The 21,281-nt window shown below is 38.0% G+C and overlaps 2 protein-coding genes across 4 annotated transcripts in view; one reads left to right on the top strand and one right to left on the bottom strand.

Annotated features, from left to right (window-relative positions):
- Positions 1-153: 153 nt before the first annotated feature.
- LOC139976391 (uncharacterized) lies at positions 154-9,981 on the top strand. Its single transcript, XM_071985096.1, has 12 exons — positions 154-973; positions 1,672-1,878; positions 2,470-4,010; positions 4,197-4,391; positions 4,539-4,667; positions 5,238-5,480; positions 5,961-6,101; positions 6,150-6,500; positions 6,687-6,881; positions 7,029-7,157; positions 7,728-7,970; positions 8,451-9,981. Exons 1-12 carry the CDS (start codon positions 892-894, stop codon positions 9,732-9,734), a joined length of 4,740 nt encoding a protein of 1,579 aa, XP_071841197.1. The 5' UTR covers positions 154-891; the 3' UTR covers positions 9,735-9,981.
- Positions 9,982-10,084: 103 nt separating this feature from the next.
- LOC139975768 (uncharacterized) overlaps positions 10,085-21,281 on the bottom strand; it is a 28,423-nt gene continuing 17,226 nt past the window's right edge. For all 3 annotated transcript variants that reach the window (XM_071983934.1, XM_071983936.1, XM_071983935.1), the window contains 6 exons: positions 19,830-20,129; positions 18,588-19,259; positions 17,618-17,947; positions 16,495-16,614; positions 14,958-15,007; positions 10,085-14,469 (listed from right to left, as the gene is read on the bottom strand). In XM_071983934.1, coding sequence (XP_071840035.1) covers positions 14,419-14,469; positions 14,958-15,007; positions 16,495-16,614; positions 17,618-17,947; positions 18,588-19,259; positions 19,830-20,129 — 1,523 coding nt within the window. In that variant the 3' untranslated portion in view covers positions 10,085-14,418. The remainder of the gene's footprint in view (positions 14,470-14,957; positions 15,008-16,494; positions 16,615-17,617; positions 17,948-18,587; positions 19,260-19,829; positions 20,130-21,281) is intronic.

Raw genomic sequence — 21,281 nt, 5'->3', positions numbered from 1 at the left:
TTCGATACTCAAAGCTTTTGATGCGTGGCCACGTTGGCGAATCACGCGCTCTTCAGCCAGAGTCTCTTGTACGACGCCTCGGCGCAATTAGATACTTGACTTCTTAATGAAAGTGAAACCCTTCTGTCCTTTTGTTTTGACATTTACCCGGGGGGGGGGGCCGCTTCAACGCCCCTGAATACGCGCCTGCTTTTGTACTTTTTCATAAACATATTTACGAAATACGCCATACTTTCTTCTGCAAATTAATTGTGATATTTGGTAGGATTTTCATAATTTCTTTCTTCACATTTAGTTTTGATCGCGATCTTTGACACACGACAAGGCAGTTTCAAGAAATTTAAACTATCAGCAAAGCAAACAAATAAACGCGCGTATATGCGCTAGTTTGTATCATCATTAAGTGTATACGAACGCACAGTATAAAGCCATGTTATTAAAAGCATGCGCGTGCCGGCGGGTGCGTGCTCTGGCTTCATATTTCTATTTTTGTGTGTGTGAGAAGTACACAAGTTAGTATACTAGAGCATACGACGCCATACAATATATTTGGAGTTGACGACGAGCGCGTCCTCGTTATGTTGCCATTCTGCCCGATACGTGCTAATAAAAAGAATAGCCAATAGCAACTGTTGACTCGATCTTACGTTTCGCACTACGTCACAGAGGGCTAAGAAACATCTGGAAGGGATCAGTCTGTGCGTTCTACTTTGGACCAATCAAGTGTTTCTAAAGTAGGTACGTCACAGAGGACGTATCACTGTACAACGAAATTGTAAGGATACATATACAGTACAGTAAACACATACACATCATACTTACTGATACGTTTACTTATTGTGCACGTATAGCGAACTATTTAAAGAAAATAATTTACACGGTGATTATTAAATGGCTGCTGAAGACGTCATTTTCGTCGTTGCTTTCATATTAATTTGGATATTTGGGATATTGCCTTGGAAACGTCGAGAAGGTAAGATTATGTAGTTCATTTTCAAGACTTATATTAGGCGCCAGATCTCAGAGGTGTGCCGGTTACAATATGGCCATAGGTGGCGCAATCCCTGTGTTCCTGAACGTTCTTGCGTTGCGTTTTACATGACATAGTACGGATTAAAAAAGATATCTTAAATCTCATACAAGTAAGAAATTAGTTTTTACAGTACAGTATATACAGCCAGTTGGGATAATTGCCTAATGCTCATACCTGTCTAAACTGAATTCAAATGTCGTGCTTCAAAGCACTGGTATTGACAGTACAAACAGTTTCTAACCTTGATATGATAGAAACATGATATTCATACTGCTCGTACTGACAATAGGAGTGCTCTTGGGAGAGGAATATGACACTACAGTATAGAAAAAATATCCAAACTTTGTCGTATATAGCTAGGTTAATAAATAATCCATAAGTGATGAGGATAAAAGCTGCGCCTTTCTTATACGTTCAAAGTGTATTGTACTTTGAAAAAAACATGGTTGGACGATTTGTTTAGAATTGAATGTTGATTTCAATGAATAAAAACAAAAGGACACTGAAGAAAACATAAGGGCAACTATTTACAAATGTTTCCGACCATGTGCTCACCTGGGTCTTGAAATCTTCTTGACTATACCGCATGCCTAAACATGGATGTATGTTATTTAAGTACAGAGGCTTATATGTTTCAGGTACCCTTCGTCCAGGTAAACAAAATGCAAGACAGCGGATAATGACGAGACGATCTAGGGATCGGGCTGCGAGACTCTGCAAACGATATCTTGCTGAAATTGAGGCTCGAAAAAATGCCCAACGTTTACAGGCTGGGATGAAGCAGAAATCGCGATCTTTTTGCAAGAAATCTGGCCTTGATAAGAAACATCTTGGAGAAACGAAAGGTGCGCTAACATTGTCATTTTTCGAAGAAACTTAAGACAAAAGTCGAAAAATCCAAATATTCCTTCACATTAAAAACATTCCAACCATTACATAATTCTAATTTTTATACGGTTTTGACAATAGTGCAAGATAAATTGAACTCGCCTGCCACTACCTCCAGCTTATAAACTGCTGAAAAAAACGGAATTATTTTACCCAAAGTAAATTTAAAATTAAAGCGAAAATGGAGAGATGTATTTTCTTGGGGAGTGTGGGTGTCGGGGGGGGGGGGGACGCCCCGTACGGGCCTTGTAATGAATATAAAGTTCGCTGGTATAAGGTTTCGGTTGATAAATAACAGTATAAAATTGAAGCTATTTAGTGATAATTTCACTCTTCCATGTCTGTTAATCATATTGAGCAATTAATCAAATAAGAATATATTAGGTGATATCTAATATGTTTGTGATTATTTGTTTGTATGTATGTGCATTTGATGCGCTTTCCTCCGGATCCCTTCATGCATTTAACTATCAAACAGTTCACTAATTTTAACCTAAGTGTATATTATTTTAAGACACAAAAGCTACTATTTCTTGTTCATATGACAGCTGCTGACTTGATGGTGTTTGGAGAAAATATTCATAAAGTCATCGGGACCTCCAAGAATGACGAGACCATCGTAGCAGATTTTACTACAGCGGTAGAGAAAACCACGAATGTTCACACTAACGCGGAGGTTGAGACAATTGCAGTTGCAGACATTGAAACCCAGTTGAAGTGCCCTACCGAGGTTGAAACGACTACCAACGAAGAGGATGACACCGAAACCGATTTAAAGTGCGCTACCGAGATTGAAACGTCAACCAACGAAGTAGTTGAAACCGAAACCGAGTTGAAGTGCCCTACCGAGGTTGAAACGACTACCAACGAAGAGGTTGACACCGAAACCGAGTTGAAGTGCGCTACCGAGGTTGAAACGACTACCAACGAAGAGGTTGACACCGAAACCGAGTTGAATTGCACTGCCGAGGTTGAAACGACAACCAACGAAGTGGTTGACACCGAAACCGAGTTGAAGTGCGCTACCGAGGTTGAAGCGATTACCATCGAAGTGGTTGACACCGAAACCGAGTTGAAGTGCGCTACCGAGGTTGAAACGACTTCCAACGAAGAGGTTGTCATCGAAACCGAGTTGAAGTGCACATCCAAGGTTGAAACGACTACCAACGAAGAGGTTGACACCGAAACCCAGTTGAAGTGCACTACCGAGGTTGAAACGACAACCAAAGAGGTGGTTGACACCGAAACCGAGTTGAAGTGCGCTACCGAGGTTGAAGCGATTACCAACGAAGTGGTTGACACCGAAACCGAGTTGAAAAGCACTACCGAGGTTGAAACGACTACCAACGAAGTGGTTGACACCAAAACCGAATTGAAGTGCACTACCGAGGTTGAAACAACTACCTACGAAGAGGTTGGCACCGAAACCGAGTTGAAGTGCGCTACGATTGTTGAAACGACTACCAACGATGTGGCTGACACCGAAACTGAGTTGAAGTTTATCACTGAGGTTGAAACGACTACTCACGAAGAGGTTGACACCGAAACTGAGTTGAAGTGCACATCCGAAGTTGAAACGACTACCAACGAAGAGGTTGACACCGAAACCGAGTTGAAGTGCGCTACCGAGGTTGAAACGACTACCAACGAAGTGGTTGACACCGAATCCGAGTCGAAGTGCACTGCCGAGGTTGAAACGACTACCAACGAAGTGGTTGATACTGAAACCGAGTTGAAGTGCGCTACCGATGTTGAAACGACTTCCAACGAAGAGGTTGTCATCGAAACCGAGTTGAAGTGCACTGCCGAGGTTGAAACGACTACCAACGAAGTGGTTGACACCGAAACCGAGTTGAAGTGCGCTACCGAAGTTGAAACGACTACCAACGAAGTGGTTGACACCGAAACCGAGTTGAAGTGCACTGCCGAGGTTGAAACGACTACCAAAGAAGAGATTGATACCGAATCCGAGTTTAAATCCACAACCAAAGTTGAAGCGACTGTCAAAGCGTGGATTGATGCCGACATCTTGGTTATATCAACCATGAAGGCTACAACTACTGCCGAAGAGGTCGTTAACAACACCGAGGTAAACTCCTCAGCGGATATTAAAGCCAATCCATTGCTTCTACTTTCTGTAAATCTTGTCATATAAATATACAGATATAATTACAGTTGAATTATTCATTTAAAGAAATATTGTTACAATGTTTTCTTTAATCATTAAGATATTACATGGTTATGTGCTTTACCCATTTTAATTACTTCAAAACAGGTTCAAACACCTAAGATTGGAGGTGGAACACGTAACCGAACCTATTTCAAAAAGAAGACACCAGGAAATATAACAAATAAACAACAAACGGACAAGGAAAATAAAGAAACAAGGAAAATGGGTCATCAACAGAAAGCCAGAACAACGAAATATCAGGAAACAAAACGGCGAGAATTCTTCACATCTCCTTACATGGTAACGGTACAAGCAATGAACTCTTCTAGACCAAGTAGTATACTTTAAGAATATCCTATCGGTAGAAAATATCAATATTTTGTAGAAATCAAGTGGTTTAGTTTCCCTTAGGAAATATACGTTTTCTCGTGTTCTTTCTTGATCCAGAATCAATCACGCAAACCTCGGAGATATCGAATAGGAGTTACACCAGCACTACCGCAACAACTCCAGTGGCAGGTTCCAGTGGTTTACAAGAAAAATCTGAATAATACCAAGAAATTCAGAAATAAACAGGTGAGAGCTCTATTTGCTGACCATCTCGAGACCATCAACTTGACCGTTACTCTCCCGCATCATGCAGACATCCAAAATACAGACGCATCCATATTGTCAAAATAAATCTATTCAACTGCGTCTAAAGGCCCACAGCCAACTGCTTACTGATACAACCTATAAACATAAGTTATCCAAAGTAATATTGCCTTGGAATGTTTAATCGACATTTCCCAAATAAACTAAATGTAAGCATAATTAATTTGACAATATGCTTGATGAAACATCTAATGAATATATTGAGAAAATGTAATCTAGCATCAATGTTTGTCTGTAAGATCCTTGAAACGGTTGTGCTTTTATTTTAAAATTGTTGTCGTTTTGGGGTACCTAGAGGTTGCCCATCCTGTGTGTGGGTGTGTTTGTAGAGAGAAAGAGAAGGAGGGGGAGACTGGGGATAGGCGGAGCTAGGGAGGAGTCGCTTGTAAATTATTTGAAGCCAAGACATGATAGCCAGAACCCCAGTCAATCCTGAACGTAAGTGACTGTAAGCTGATGTGTAAAATTGTTTTCCATGCATGTTGATAACAGAAAGTTGACGGAAATGTCGGTGAGGAAGAACGATTGTGCAATAAGATCGAAGACGAAATAAAGAAAGCACTGAACATCTTTGAATCCAAAGATACTAATGTAACAGCCAATCAAAGCAAGAAAGAGAACACAGACGTCACAATATCAGCCAATCAAAGCATAGAAAGGCAGTTTGGCGAACAAAGAGAGGAAGCTACTAATAAAAAGAGATCGAGACGTCTTGCTAGAAGAAAGAGGCAAAAGGTGAGAAAGGCATATCTTGTATACTAGATAGGGGTCGTCTATGTCGGTATGAATTTCTTAGATTTCATTTCCTAACGTATCACTATGCATTACGCGTGTGGATGTCGGACAAACGATATAGACTCTTAGATAATACAGATGTTGGGTCGTTGATATTTCTGTGGCCTCCAAATTTGCTGAATAAAAGAGATTATGATTACAACAGAGAGAGAGAAGCTTCATAAACGAGCCTTGTTTACCATAATAATCAGAAAGGAGTTGAAATTGGTTCTTCTCACTATATTAACTAAATGTTTAATCAAGCATATTGTCAAAGTAATTATGTTTACATTTAGTATATTTTAGGAAATGTCGATGAAACATTCCAAGAAACATTACTTTGGATAACTTATGTTCATAGGTTGTATCAGTAAGCAGTTGGCTGTGGGCCTTTAGAAGAAGTTTATTGGATTTATTTTGACAATGTGTTTTACTCACCAGGAAAGAAAGAGGGCAGCAAAGTCTTTAAAGGAAGCCGAAACAACTGTAGACATTGAAACCGAGTTGAAGTGCAATACCGAGGTTGAAACGACCACCAACGAAGTGGTTGACACCGAAACTGAGTTGAAGTGCACTACCGACGTTGAAACGACTACCAACGAAGTGGTTGACACCGAAACTGAGTTGAAGTGTGCTACCGAGGTTGAAACGACTACCAACGAAGTGGTTGACATCGAAACCGAGTTGAAAAGCACTACCGAGGTTGAAACGATTACCTGCGAAGAGGTTGACACCGAAACCGAGTTGAAGTGCACTACCGAAGTTGAAACGACTACCAACGAAGTGGTTGACACCGAAACCGAGTTGAAGTGCACTGCCGAGGTTGAAACGACTACCAACGAAGAGGTTGATACCGAATCCGAGTTTAAATCTACAACCAAAGTTGAAGCGACTGTCAAAGCGTGGATTGATGCCGACATCTTGGTTATATCAACCATGAAGGCTACAACTACTGCCGAAGAGGTCGTTAACAACACCGAGGTAAACTCATCAGCGGATATTAAAGCCAATCCATTGCTTCTACTTTCTGTAAATCTTGTCATATAAATATACAGATATAATTACAGTTGAATTATTCATTTAAAGAAATATTGTTACAATGTTTTCTTTAATCATTAAGATATTACATGGTTATGTGCTTTACCCATTTTAATTACTTCAAAACAGGTTCAAACACCTAAGATTGGAGGTGGAACACGTAACCGAACCTATTTCAAAAAGAAGACACCAGGAAATATAACAAATAAACAACAAACGGACAAGGAAAATAAAGAAACAAGGAAAATGGGTCATCAACAGAAAGCCAGAACAACGAAATATCAGGAAACAAAACGGCGAGAATTCTTCACATCTCCTTACATGGTAACGGTACAAGCAATGAACTCTTCTAGACCAAGTAGTATACTTTAAGAATATCCTATCGGTAGAAAATATCAATATTTTGTAGAAATCAAGTGGTTTAGTTTCCCTTAGGAAATATACGTTTTCTCGTGTTCTTTCTTGATCCAGAATCAATCACGCAAACCTCGGAGATATCGAATAGGAGTTACACCAGCACTACCGCAACAACTCCAGTGGCAGGTTCCAGTGGTTTACAAGAAAAATCTGAATAATACCAAGAAATTCAGAAATAAACAGGTGAGAGCTCTATTTGCTGACCATCTCGAGACCATCAACTTGACCGTTACTCTCCCGCATCATGCAGACATCCAAAATACAGACGCATCCATATTGTCAAAATAAATCTATTCAACTGCGTCTAAAGGCCCACAGCCAACTGCTTACTGATACAACCTATAAACATAAGTTATCCAAAGTAATATTGCCTTGGAATGTTTAATCGACATTTCCCAAATAAACTAAATGTAAGCATAATTAATTTGACAATATGCTTGATGAAACATCTAATGAATATATTGAGAAAATGTAATCTAGCATCAATGTTTGTCTGTAAGATCCTTGAAACGGTTGTGCTTTTATTTTAAAATTGTTGTCGTTTTGGGGTACCTAGAGGTTGCCCATCCTGTGTGTGGGTGTGTTTGTAGAGAGAAAGAGAAGGAGGGGGAGACTGGGGATAGGCGGAGCTAGGGAGGAGTCGCTTGTAAATTATTTGAAGCCAAGACATGATAGCCAGAACCCCAGTCAATCCTGAACGTAAGTGACTGTAAGCTGATGTGTAAAATTGTTTTCCATGCATGTTGATAACAGAAAGTTGACGGAAATGTCGGTGAGGAAGAACGATTGTGCAATAAGATCGAAGACGAAATAAAGAAAGCACTGAACATCTTTGAATCCAAAGATACTAATGTAACAGCCAATCAAAGCAAGAAAGAGAACACAGACGTCACAATATCAGCCAATCAAAGCATAGAAAGGCAGTTTGGCGAACAAAGAGAGGAAGCTACTAATAAAAAGAGATCGAGACGTCTTGCTAGAAGAAAGAGGCAAAAGGTGAGAAAGGCATATCTTGTATACTAGATAGGGGTCGTCTATGTCGGTATGAATTTCTTAGATTTCATTTCCTAACGTATCACTATGCATTACGCGTGTGGATGTCGGACAAACGATATAGACTCTTAGATAATACAGATGTTGGGTCGTTGATATTTCTGTGGCCTCCAAATTTGCTGAATAAAAGAGATTATGATTACAATAGAGAGAGAGAAGCTTCATAAACGAGCCTTGTTTACCATAATAATCAGAAAGGAGTTGAAATTGGTTCTTCTCACTATATTAACTAAATGTTTAATCAAGCATATTGTCAAAGTAATTATGTTTACATTTAGTATATTTTAGGAAATGTCGATGAAACATTCCAAGAAACATTACTTTGGATAACTTATGTTCATAGGTTGTATCAGTAAGCAGTTGGCTGTGGGCCTTTAGAAGAAGTTTATTGGATTTATTTTGACAATGTGTTTTACTCACCAGGAAAGAAAGAGGGCAGCAAAGTCTTTAAAGGAAGCCGAAACAACTGTAGACATTGAAACCGAGTTGAAGTGCAATACCGAGGTTGAAACGACCACCAACGAAGTGGTTGACACCGAAACCGAGTTGAAGTGCACTATCGAGGTTGAATCGACTACCAGCGAAAAGGTTGACACCGAGAACGAGTTGAAGTGCACTAACGAGGTTGAAACGACTACCTACGAAGTGGTTGACATCGAAACCGAGTTGAAGTGCACTACCGAGGTTGAAACGACTACCAACGAAGTGGTTGACACCGAAACTGAGCTGAAGTGCACATCCGAGGTTGAAACGACTACTAACGAAGTGGTTGACACCGAAACTGAGTTGAAGTGCACTACCGACGTTGAAACGACTACTAACGAAGTGGTTGACACCGAAACTGAGTTGAAGTGTGCTACCGAGGTTGAAACGACTACCAGCGAAAAGGTTGACACCGAGAACGAGTTGAAGTGCACTAACGAGGTTGAAACGACTACCTACGAAGTGGTTGACATCGAAACCGAGATGAAGTGCACTACCGAGGTTGAAACGACTACCTACGAAAACGTTGACACCGAAACTGAATTGAAGTTTACAACCGAGGTTGAAACGACTACCAACGAAGAGGTTGACACCGAAACCGAGTTGAAGTGCACTACCGAGGTTGAAACGACTACCAACGAAGTGGTTGACACCGAAACTGAGTTGAAGTGCACATCCGAGGTTGAAATGACTACCAACGAAGTGGTTGACATCGAAACCGAGTTGAAGTGCACTACCGACGTTGAAACGACTACCAACGAAGTGGTTGACACCGAAACTGAGTTGAAGTTTATCACCGAGGTTCAAACGACTGCTCACGAAGAGGTTGACATCGAAACTAAGTTAAAATCCCCCACCAATGTTGAAACGACTACCAACGAAGTGGCTGACACCGAAACTGAGTTGAAGTTTATCACCGAGGTTGAAACGACTTCTCACGAAGAGGTTGACATCGAAACTGAGTTGAAGTGCACTACCGAGGAAGAACGATTGTGCAATAAGATCGAAGACGAAATTAAGAAAGCACTGAACATCTTTGAACCCAAAGATACCAATGTAACAGACAATCAAAGCAAGAAAGAGAACACAGACGTCACAATAGAAGCCAATCAAAGCATAGAAAGGCAGTTTGGCAAACAAAGAGAGGACGCTACTAATAAAAAAAGATCGAGACGTCTTGCCAGAAGAAAGAGGAAAAAGGTAAGGGAGGCACATCATGTATAGTAGACAGGGGTTGTCTATCTCGGCATGAATTTCTTAGATTTCATCTCCTAACGTATCACTATACATTACGCGTGTGGATGTCGGACAAACGATATAGACTCGTGGATAATACAGATGTTGGGTCTTTGATATTGCGGTGGCCTCCAAACTTGCTGAATAAAAGAGATTATGATTACAATAGAGAGAGAGAAGCTTCATAAACGAACCTGGTTTACCATAAAAATCAGAAAGGAGTTTTAATTGGTTCTTCTCACTATATTTATTAAATGTTGCATCAAGCATATTATCAAATTAATTATGAAAATTTTGAAAATTATGAAAAATATGAATATGAATATGAATATGAATATGAATATGAATATGAATATGAAAAATATGAAAATATCCAAGAAAATTGAACCCTGTGGAGCCGATTGAGAATGCATTTTCAGATTGTCACTTTAAACTAGAGTTGATTTTCTTCTCTGTAATAAGACTACTGGAAAACAAAGCTTGCAGATAAATTCAGAAACGAAAGGAGACATATACCTAATCCACCATCAAGAAAAAAAGTGCAAAGATCACCTGGAGGCCATGCAGTTGCATGTCCAAGTAACATACCCATTAGGGAGGATGGAAGAGCATGGAGATGCATGAAAAGTAAGATTTGATTCATCATTTCTTAAATACACAATCATACCATTGTCTTTAATATAGTTGCAGAAACACTCCAATATTTCATGTTTAATCATTTGGAAATGTTAACAGAGAGGTACACTTCCAACAGAAGATTTTAGAATTGCTTTCAGTTTCAAAAATGTACCTGTACTAGCTTGTGTAAAGTTCACTAGTCTTGCTTCTAAATTTGAATATAAAAAAAACTAGGCTACTTATCTGGGGTTCTGTACTTTCAAAAGATTCGCAGTTATACTTTGAGGGGATCATGTTAGAATAAAATAAGAGTATTAAATATCGCAATTAGGAAACACGCTTTTCATTTCTACTTAGTCCCGTTCTTGTATGTGCATGATCATTGTCTTATTTTCTCAGGTCCCCTAAAGTTTGAGCTGCCATCTGTTAATGTCCAGGAATTTCTTCCTTTTATCACTAATAAGTTCTTCCAAATTTTGTGTTAACTAATGCTCTGTTAATCAAAACACATAAGTAAAATCACCATGTTAAACATGATAATCATTGTCTTATGAGTACATTAATTCAATCGTCTGTGTTACCAAGTGATCCGCCATTTTCCACTGCTGTTAAAAATTCCCACTCCCTTCCCTATTAAAGCATGTCAGGATGCATATCACACATTGTGAATTGATATAGGGATTAACATCAAAGTGCTTAAATATTAATGTATCACACAGATGGATTGTGCAAGAAATGAAGAAGAAGCATCAGGACTGTGTGAAAATAGTTCACCTATTTTTAGAAGACAAGATGCTCATTGCCAACATAAAGACCAATAACCCTGCTCTGTTTACATCAGCTGAGGTAAGTAGCTGATGAAGGTGCTGCAGACTATTTCTCAGTGTTTTGCTTTTCCTTTGCAGTGGAGTCCAAAAGTTGTGAAATTGATCCTTTTCTTTTGACTCCTTAAAAAAGGCAAAGGTAATTACCTACATAAGTATGTTGTTGATTGTGTGATTCTCTCAACTCAAAATGTACAGCTTGACTGACCTTTCAAGCTTTAAACTTGTGATGTAGACTCTCATGGAGATTTATACAAGCTTACTGGTGAATTTGGTGCAAATGTAGATTAGCATTTGAGGTCAAGAGATAAATTTTACTCACATTGTATAACTGAAACTAACAAATTACATCGTGGTTTGTTTCTCAAATTGATTTCCTGCATTGACTTGTTTCTTTAGTGTGCTGTTTGAACATCATAATTTTACACAATTTGTTACAGATATCAAAAGAATCCAAGAGGATCACATGACTTGACATTGAAACCATGATTACCAACCTCACAAAGCTAGCAGATGGTATTTTGAGACAGAAATACACAGATGAGTTAACCGAGATCATCAACAGAGTTCATGCCATAACCAGCAACGCTAATGTTGAATATTCTGGTAAGCATTAATATCCATTGCCCTAGGTAGCTGTTCTTAGCTGCAGGGTTGAAACTTACAGACCACAATCCTGAGGGAGACCATGTATCTAGGGGAAATTATCAGGTTTAAGAAACGTTTTGATGAAACCCAAGAGACTTCCCACTGGTAAGCATTATGATATCTAAGTTATATACCTCCAGAAGTTTTCTAAAAGTTAGTTTAAGATATCATTCAGTGCTTATGTCCCAACACTTTCATGATCCAAGCTGCATGTAAAACTTGCAGTAACCATTTGTGTTGTGCACAAGTGGTAGGCTAATTTTACACTTTTGAGTATGAAGAAAATACATCCTGGTATTTACAGGCCATGTTTACGTTTGGGACAATATTAAAGGACATTTACAAGATATCTGCTAGACCATGGGATGCAACTCAATTTGATAAGTTAGCCAATCCCTTTCATTTATGTCAGGAATTATTGAAGGTCATTTGACTTGACATAAGAAATTTCTTATTTTACCCTTTTCAAAAAAGCTGGTAATCATGTCATATCAACCTACCTTTCTCATTTTGGAAATGTTTTGAGAACCTAAAATGATGATACTTTAATGTGAATATTCCTGAGATGTTGGGCCATGTTTTATGATTGGTTACTAATAGTTCATTGAGGTGGAACAACTTGCTTCCTTTCCCTTTTGAATCATCAGCCATTGACATGTGAATTCCTTACAGTAAGAGTCTTACGGTAAAGACTGCTATGTTTTCATCAAACTGTACTTCTCAAATACCAAATTTTTAATCTATACAGAAAATGAGAAATATTTTGGCAAGGATAACGCACTAACTAAACGCTCTGCTGTATTGGCACCAACTATAACCTGCTTACACGTTATACCTCCACATAAAACTTTCTAGAACTATGCTGTAGACTCGATGAAGCATTTTATCAGTGTCTATGCAATGAGCAGTGCTGGCTAATGTGTAGACAGGCGACCATTGCAGAGTGATTATATAATCACAGACACTTTACAGTGATATCATGATATATTTGTGGTCAAGGCAGCATATCATGATGCAGACTCTTATCTTCAAAATAAGTGGGACATTCTTAAGTTATTATATGATCTCATAAAAGAAGGAAATCCTCTAAGCCAAAGGCCTTCATCTTTCAGTATGTGCTCCATTCTTGTGTTTGATGCATTGTTTGATGCATCTTTTTTTTTAGCGGAAGCGATTACTCTTTGTTGTTTTTTAAACAGACACATTTGGTTTGCATATGACATGTTATTTGTGTCATGCTTTTTTCTTGTAAAAATTTTTGGATTGATTTGACATTATGGAGGCCTTTTGAATGAAGACGAGTTATTCTAGTAGCAGTACTTACAAGACAAAGAACGAAATTTGATCTACCTTATAAACATCCCAAATCTACCTGGCTGATAATAGGAATTCTGTTAGGTTAGTTAACAGAAACTTCTATTCAGATTTAGAGAAGTTTATTTATTTTCTTTATTATTTTACTGAGAAATGGTTTTATCAGTAGTGTTGATTTTTTTTTTTGCTTTCTGTGTTTTATTTTATACTAAGATGCCTTGTTGTTATTCATAAAAAAAAAACCTTGTTAAAAATGCACTTTTCAAAATAACATTTTGACTTTGATACGTTATGTGTGCATGAGTTTGTGTCATCATGGGTCTGTTTTAGCTCCATGGTGTAATATACTATATATATTATAATCAAGGCTCAAATATGTATATATATGGCAAATGCGACTTCTGATGGTGTGTATATGGGAATTACAATCAGTTATCCTTACTTAGCAGTCACTTAGGAAAACCGTTTGCTCTGTATTTTATAACGTTCTTATCGTCTGGTAAGTATCAGCCATTGCATCATGTATTGCAAGTTTTTCAGGCCAACAAACATGTTTGTTATTTCTCTCCATCTCCATCTCACAGTAAAAATCTCATATACCGCAAAAAGGTTGTTTGATATTTGTTTTGTTTGTTCCTGATTTGGTTTGCAACTGATGTAGAATAAAGTGATAAACGTAATACCCTCTCTTTACTTCGCTAATATATGTCGTGTCCTAATCAACTACATTTAGCCAGAAGTGAGTATAAAAACTCGCATAACGTGTATAGTTTGGTGATGAGTAAATCTAACACATTTGACGAGTAATGATACACACTTACATTGTGAAAATTTACCAAATTTTGCATAGAATATAGGCTGTAAGTCAATCACTTAAAGAGAAGTGCAAAAAAGCGACAATAACTGCACTGAATCAGCAGCAGTTAGAGAAGCACATGGTTCATGCCTACTAAGTTCTCTATACCTGTGCATATTAACCTATTTTGCAAAGTGAAAATTAATACAAACACAATTGGCCATTTTTTCTCATTTCCCCTTTTCTTATCTGAGTGATTAACAGTTTATAAAGTAGTTGTTAGCCTTATTTTGAACAAAATACAATTTTGGGGTGAAAAATACAGTTTTAAAGTGTGGAAAATACGGATTTGTGTTTTGAAAGTGGGCAGGTCTTACAAAGGCAATGAATAATTAAGTAATCAAATAAAACGAATAGAAAAAGGATAAGACCAACTAACGAGCTGGTAACTATAATGGTTAATTATTATAATTTAGGTCGCTGATGTAGACGTGCCTGTCGGTACCACTGGTACCGCTTGCATCTGAAAGGAAACACGAATGATTTTGAATTTACTAAGAGATCATTACAAAGAGTTTTTCGTACGATGTAAGTTCAATATCATTCACCTTTCTACCACCCTTCTCTATTCCATTACTTTCCATATGCTCAATGATAATTGTTTATATCTACAGTAACAGAGTTCTGTCCTCAAACTCAATTTGGAAGTATTCTCCTAGTCAAAGTGGCAAATATTCTTACAAAATTTTGACATTTAATTGATTGATTAATGAAAAACACACATTGGAATTAAACTGAATGAAGACATGTCAATTTCTCATCTCATGAGGAGGAAGGGGTTGTCAGGGATGCCTACAATTGTGTTATAAATGCACTAAACGCTAATACATGGCCAATTAATATCGACTTCTGTTGAAATTCCCAGAACTATGTGTAGAAAAATGCAATGAAGCCGTAGCAATCTTTATGGACAATGTGTTTATTGAAAGACACAAGGACATATATACTTACATGTCTACGACAGTTCGACTTTGCAAAATATTTCCTGATGACTATGAGCGCTATAATGAAAGAAAGAAAAATTGACAAGTTTTAATTGGGCAAACAAGACATTCTGACAAAGTTTGACAAATTGCTGAGTTGGTTCGTTGCATATAGCTTGACAACTCGACAAACATCTTAATCATTCACTTAATTGGCAACATATTTTAAAGGAACTTTAAAAAACTAAAAAAAAAAAAAAAAATCACCAGGTGACAATCATCCGTTGTTTAGTTCTACCCCCAATGCAAATTATACGTGGAGATGAAAAAGGTTGTCGAAGGCCTTTGGCCAGCAGAAGTGTAAATTATACAACTTTAGACGCCAAAATGGTACATTCGGAGGCGTAATTAGCTGATTAATTAGTAGTGAAGAAAGAATATTACCAAAGTGCAAAAGAAGCATGGTGCTTCACCCTATACATTCCAATTTGCAATACATTCCAGAGAAATCGAATTCCTCTATCCAACATCTGTATTTGTGCTATAAACTCGCTACAAAACAGCAAGAAATATTTTTAACAAGTTACATCGTCCGGGCCTTCCCCCTGAACCCCCTCTAGAACTCTTAGATAAACACTAAGAACGTAATATTAAATCCTCCTTCTATATGTGTTTGCATATATATTTTTCTCTAACAATACTGCAGCTTCCGGTAACTTCACACCACCACCTGTGCTCCCAGTAAATGATATTGTGCAGTTGTACCATAATTATTAAACAAACTGCCCACTTTGTAAGTATACAATACTTCGTAAGCAGAATTGTTTTGGTTTTTAATTGACTAGTTTCTGTGATCTGCAATATTGGTTAATTTTGTATCAATATCAACAATACATGTTCACACAAGGGGAGGTCTAAAACATCAAGGGCATACTCCCGTGCCCCTGGTCCCCTCCCACCGTCAGGATATTACAAAAAATCATGTCATACATGTAGCTTAATTGTACAGTACAACCGTGGACATTTAAAAAAATGCACAACAAATAGCACCAAGCTTGCATCTAAGCACCTACCAGTTTCTCAAGTTTCTCTTCAGTCAAAACGCAAACCGCCCCTCCCCACCCTCCCAACAAAACTGTTCCCGTCTCCCCGACCACAGGACGTATAATAGTTAGTGGCTGTGGGCAGTCAATGTATTCTGAATACTTTGTAATCATATATATATATATATATATATATATATATATATATATATATATATATATGACATAGTTGCATATTTGTAAGTGTCTGTTTAAAATAAATTTCAATTGTTGTCCAATCCACTTGCATGATGATTTCTTTTGCTAGATATCAATGCAGCTGAACTACACTGATGCAAGCCATCCACCGGAGCCACATTACTTCACAAATTAGGCCTACTTTGTTGCGCCTTAGACAGTGAAATGTTCATTTGCCTATACTTATAGCATGACTTTATAAGTTGCTTTCATATTTGACTTACAAACTGGCGGCAAAAGTATATATGACTTGTGACTTGACTTGCGATAGCAACGCAAACTTACCAATGAAGACCATAAGTAACGTTACAGCAATCGTCAAACATATAATAAGCCCTACTCTGTTCTGCACTTCTTTGTCAGCAGGAAAAGGAGCATCCAAAATTTGAGGACACTTTACCTCATCTGCAAAACAAAAATAAAAAATTATCACCAATGACAACCAGTCGTGCATCCAGGATGTAATAAAGTAAAGGGTGTGAAGGGTCTCCTTGAAATCGATCCCCATGTAGGGCGCCTGGGAGAATCTTCCCGGGACTAGACGCAAGGTTTTGGCAATAAATACTCAGTATGACGTTACACGTTCATGTACTAATTGAGTTATACCGGTAGAGATTACGTCAAAAACAAACCGGCAAATCATCACCTTCCAGTATACTTTTTAAGAAAAAGTCACCCAGGAAAGAACATGGGCACGAAAACCAAACTACCAAACGACTGATCCGCTCTCAGCCCCAGTCCCCTTGCATCGGGACTGTGACTGTGTGATCATCGTCAGGTGTGCATCACCATTCCCGAAGGGAACAGATACTACACATGATCTTAGCCAAAAGGCTAAGTATATTCCTTTATACTTTTGCCAAGGATAAAATGCTAGTTTTTTTTTTCATTTTTAATTTGATACTAGTCCTCTTGTTTTATATTCTTTCCATCGTAGTGAAGTCAGACTAGTAGTCCTTTGTAACAATCTGCCATTTGTAGGTTTACGAATAGAGCACAGAGAATGAAGTTCAGCAATATTTGTATTGAGTTTAATTTGTGTTGGTTGGAAGGTATCACTTTTCCTGATACTTTACATCTTCATGCCATTGGTTATCGCGGACTTCTAGTTCAGTGCACTCTGTGTATAGACACAGTGCAGTGACATAGATTTCAAGATGAGACAGTGGATGCCTTTGATAGTAAGACCAGGGAGTTGTTATAACAACTCCATGGTAAGACAGGGGTAGTTTCTGGAAATATCATGTGGCCAGGTTGTACCAAAAGACAAGACAAAGTCGATATTAGACTTGAAGGTTCATATCCAAATATCTTCAAACAATTGACATAAATGGTGGCAACATTTTGGATTTCTGGTAAATAGTATTGTTACAACGAAATAACGTGTATAGAACAACAATATACTTACGAGATGATATTGAGATATAAGCATCTGATTTGAAGACGTTGGCAGCCGGTCCCACAGCTTGACAATTGATAGTTCCGTTAACTTGACAGCTAGCATCAACCAAAATCACGTCTCCATGAATGCTAGTGTAAAACAGCCCCTTGTCTTCGTAGGTTGATACCTTTGTGTTAATGACAGCAAGATTAGTTGACATGACTATTATCTTGAGTTCCACCTCAGGATGAACTCCATTCACTTTACATGTAATGCCTTTTGTTTCGGAAATATGGAAACTACATGGTTCAAAAAGGTTGCAACCTTCAACCAAGACTTTTGGTGGTGTGGGTTGAACTGTAAATCAAACAAAAAGAAATATATACGATGAACCATGCTACATGTTATCACAATGCCGAATCAAGTACAAGTCTGCACCAAAACTTCATTTACAGCATATCATCTAGCCAAAGAATGACAATGCATGGTGGATAAGCAACTTAAAGCCAACAATATCTATCTGGCCATATCTATTTGGAAACAGGTTGCTACACCATTAAACAGGTTTGTATCTCAACGAATCACACCATATACTCTAAACAAACAAATCATAATAGACATAGAACATGTTCGTATCTGGTTTGATGTTAATGGATTTTATACTTTGGTTAAAAACATACATTGAAAATGAAATATCTTCAAAAATAATAAGCAAACTGTTATCCTCTAATTAGCCAGCATACTGAGAAACAACCATTCGATTAAAACATTATCTGCCTTGTATGGTATCGATGTCCGTGATAAAGCATTCTCTCGTCCTACAAAGACTAAAGATTATTCTGTAACTCTGCTAGACACCCACTAATGTATGAAGATTAAAGAAATGTAATTTATATTTTTCTTGATAGATTCTAATTTTTGAAATGTTTGAACAATTTGGAAAATGGTGCAGATGATAAATAGCGGAAACAGTACACAACACAAATACGTTACCCACCTATTACTTCAACACGCTGCAGAAATGATTTTGTGGTGTTTCCCGTGCTTTGGACACATGCATACAGCCCGTCGTTATGTAATCCAACTTGTGAGATGACTAAGTCACTGCTTTTGTCGAGACTTAATTGCTCATCGGTCTCCACTGACGGAACAACACCATAAGCCGAATATTTGAGGTAAACACTGTTTCTTGTTTCAAGCGATTTGGCCATCCACAACACGATTAAATCTTCAACAGCAATGGTTAGTGGGCACTCTATTACCAAGTCTTGGTTTTGAATAGCGTAAACTGGATCCGGTTGTTTTTCGAAATGGTCATTTTGAGAGAGATCAAGCAATACTTTGCTATCGGATTCTTGTACCAAAGAATATGGGTTGTGAGACTTGCACACAAGTAACACGAAGGACTGCATTTTAACAAGAAAGGGTATTTCGCCTATGGCCATCTCTGAGGTTACCGTAAAAGTAATCAAATCTGCAGAAAGAGTCTGATTTGTGGCGGAGTTCAGTGGTATGTCGTGAGTCCCATCTCTCATGAACCACGATATTGTTGCTGCTGGTCTTGTATTGTGATGGACACACGAGATGACTCCATCTAGATTTCCTTTCATGATGCAATCAGATTTACCCAGGCACTCTGTAATAACCGGGATTGGTTCGATTGGTTCAACTGCGAAACGAAGTCATAAACTTTACTTGTGTAGAGTTATTGTGAATGCCCACGAAATGTTTTCTTATTCACTGCAAGGAATATCTAACTGAATTATTAAAATGGGGAATCAGGACCCAATTTGTCCAATTAAACGTCTTAAAGCTGGAACGGATGACGATTTCGCTTTGTAATATACAAGCAGGACGTATGCCTTGTGTGCAGATGCATACAGTTTGATCTATGATTTATAGCAGTAATAGTTGTGACGCAGCATTTTAAATGTCACTGGGTGTAATTCTCCATAGCTTGTCTGGTATATTGTCATAACGTTTTTCTTTCTTTCTCAATGACCCAGTCGCTCACTTGCAAATTGCACGCTGCCAAAGGCCATACTATATACAGAAATTACTCACTCACTTACTGCGTAAAGCGTTAATTTAATTTAAAGTAACTCTGACGAAGCTCATATATACATTACTGCTTGCCGCCAATAATTGATGTGACAAACTTTATTCAACATGTTTCAAATTATAATTAGTAAGTAAAACGTGACAAATTCGACTGGGAGACGATAGTAGTACTACCTACCATATACAATAACTGTTATGTCATTGCTTCTAATCAAGTTGGGGCTCAGACTTTCAAAGTGAAGTACTCTTTCGTGCTGAACCGTGACTGAGTTGATAATCAACGAGCCATCACTGTCTATGTTGAATTCCCCTCTCGTATATCCTATTCCGCTGACTCGTCCATTCTCCAATTTGATCAATAGAGTATCGCCTCCTTCATTATTCGTATCGAACCAGAAGAAACGGGTACTGTTAACGTCAAGTCGGCATCTGATGATTCCTTGACTTCCCAACAAGACGCTTTGTGTTTTGAGACAGTCTATTGCAAAATGTGAGAAGAATATTTCGCACATTTTGTATGGGAAGGCAAATGTTAAATAAGTTAATAAATCATGTTTATCGGTGGATAAAGTTTCCCTTGTTTATCAATCATAAACGTGGTTTATCTGTCGATAATCCGGATATAATGCTATCTGTTCCGACAAGGCTATGCTTAGGCTATATTTGCCAATCATCTGACACATAATGTTTTGTTTGTATTAAAAGAACTAGTAGTTCAACTAGCATGCACAGAAATGACTAGTAGGCGAATAGTGAATTAACTTACCACTAATATATTTGCACATATTGCACGCTGCTTAGGCCAGATGCAGAAATTATTCACTATTGAAATGTTTTTGATCGTTTGGAGTTATGAAGAATTCCTAATCATGATGCAGAAATAACGCAATTACTGTAACTATCTTAGTTGTCATAGAAGGAAAATCTCAACCGTCGCTATATATCTTCCAATCCTAAAGAATGATCCCTCAAGTATATTACTGCATGAGTTTATTACGTTAGATTGATATTCTGTATAAATCACTATGACTTAGGAAATGATACACGAACAATTAATTGCGTTCTATATTGGTTCGTTCTCTCAGAGTGTTATGTGATGTTCAGATATATATAGGTCGATGGTTGCAAAGTAGAAACGTACATTTCAATTATAATGCAAAACAATGAATAATACGGTTCATGAAGAAGATCCAATTTTCCTTACCTTTCTCTTGAAATGCTTCGTAACTGATTCATCTCGCTAACATTACATATCCCTAATTCCCTTACCCTTCCCAACTTGCATACACACAAAGTGGCAGCGCCAAGGTGCCCGCCCCTCCCCCCCTCCCACAACCGGCTGTTGCAAAACCAAACTGACTCTCCTTTCTTACGTCCAAATTGCTTGATATAAGGATACCAAATGCTCACCTTCCGGGGCCCCTATACAATGTAATACATTCAATCGAAATTGTACCCCTAGAATGTGTTTCTGGGCTAAGTTAAGATAGGTACAAGAGAACAGCCTGAATGCACTGCAACGCCTTCCACAAGAAATAAATTCCATATATAGGATTTTCTCTCTCACATGCATTTTGCGGTGTAAACTCACTGCGAAAAAGGAATATTTGAAAACGCGTGAGCTTCCGGA

Source organism: Apostichopus japonicus, chromosome 11, assembly GCF_037975245.1.
Source record: "Apostichopus japonicus isolate 1M-3 chromosome 11, ASM3797524v1, whole genome shotgun sequence".
NCBI lineage: Eukaryota > Metazoa > Echinodermata > Holothuroidea > Aspidochirotida > Stichopodidae > Apostichopus > Apostichopus japonicus.
Note: the sequence above shows the minus strand (reverse complement) of the source record. Positions and strands in the feature narration are given on the sequence as shown.

What these genes read in the sequence shown, in the direction of transcription:
- LOC139976391 (XM_071985096.1), top strand. Translation starts at nt 892, where the DNA reads ATGGCTGCTGAAGACGTCATTTTCGTCGTTGCTTTCATATTAATTTGG. An exon ending in TCTTCACATCTCCTTACATG is followed by an intron (nt 6,882 to 7,028) that starts GTAACGGTACAA and finishes TTCTTGATCCAG; the next exon opens with AATCAATCACGCAAACCTCG. An exon ending in CTAGAAGAAAGAGGCAAAAG is followed by an intron (nt 7,971 to 8,450) that starts GTGAGAAAGGCA and finishes TTTACTCACCAG; the next exon opens with GAAAGAAAGAGGGCAGCAAA.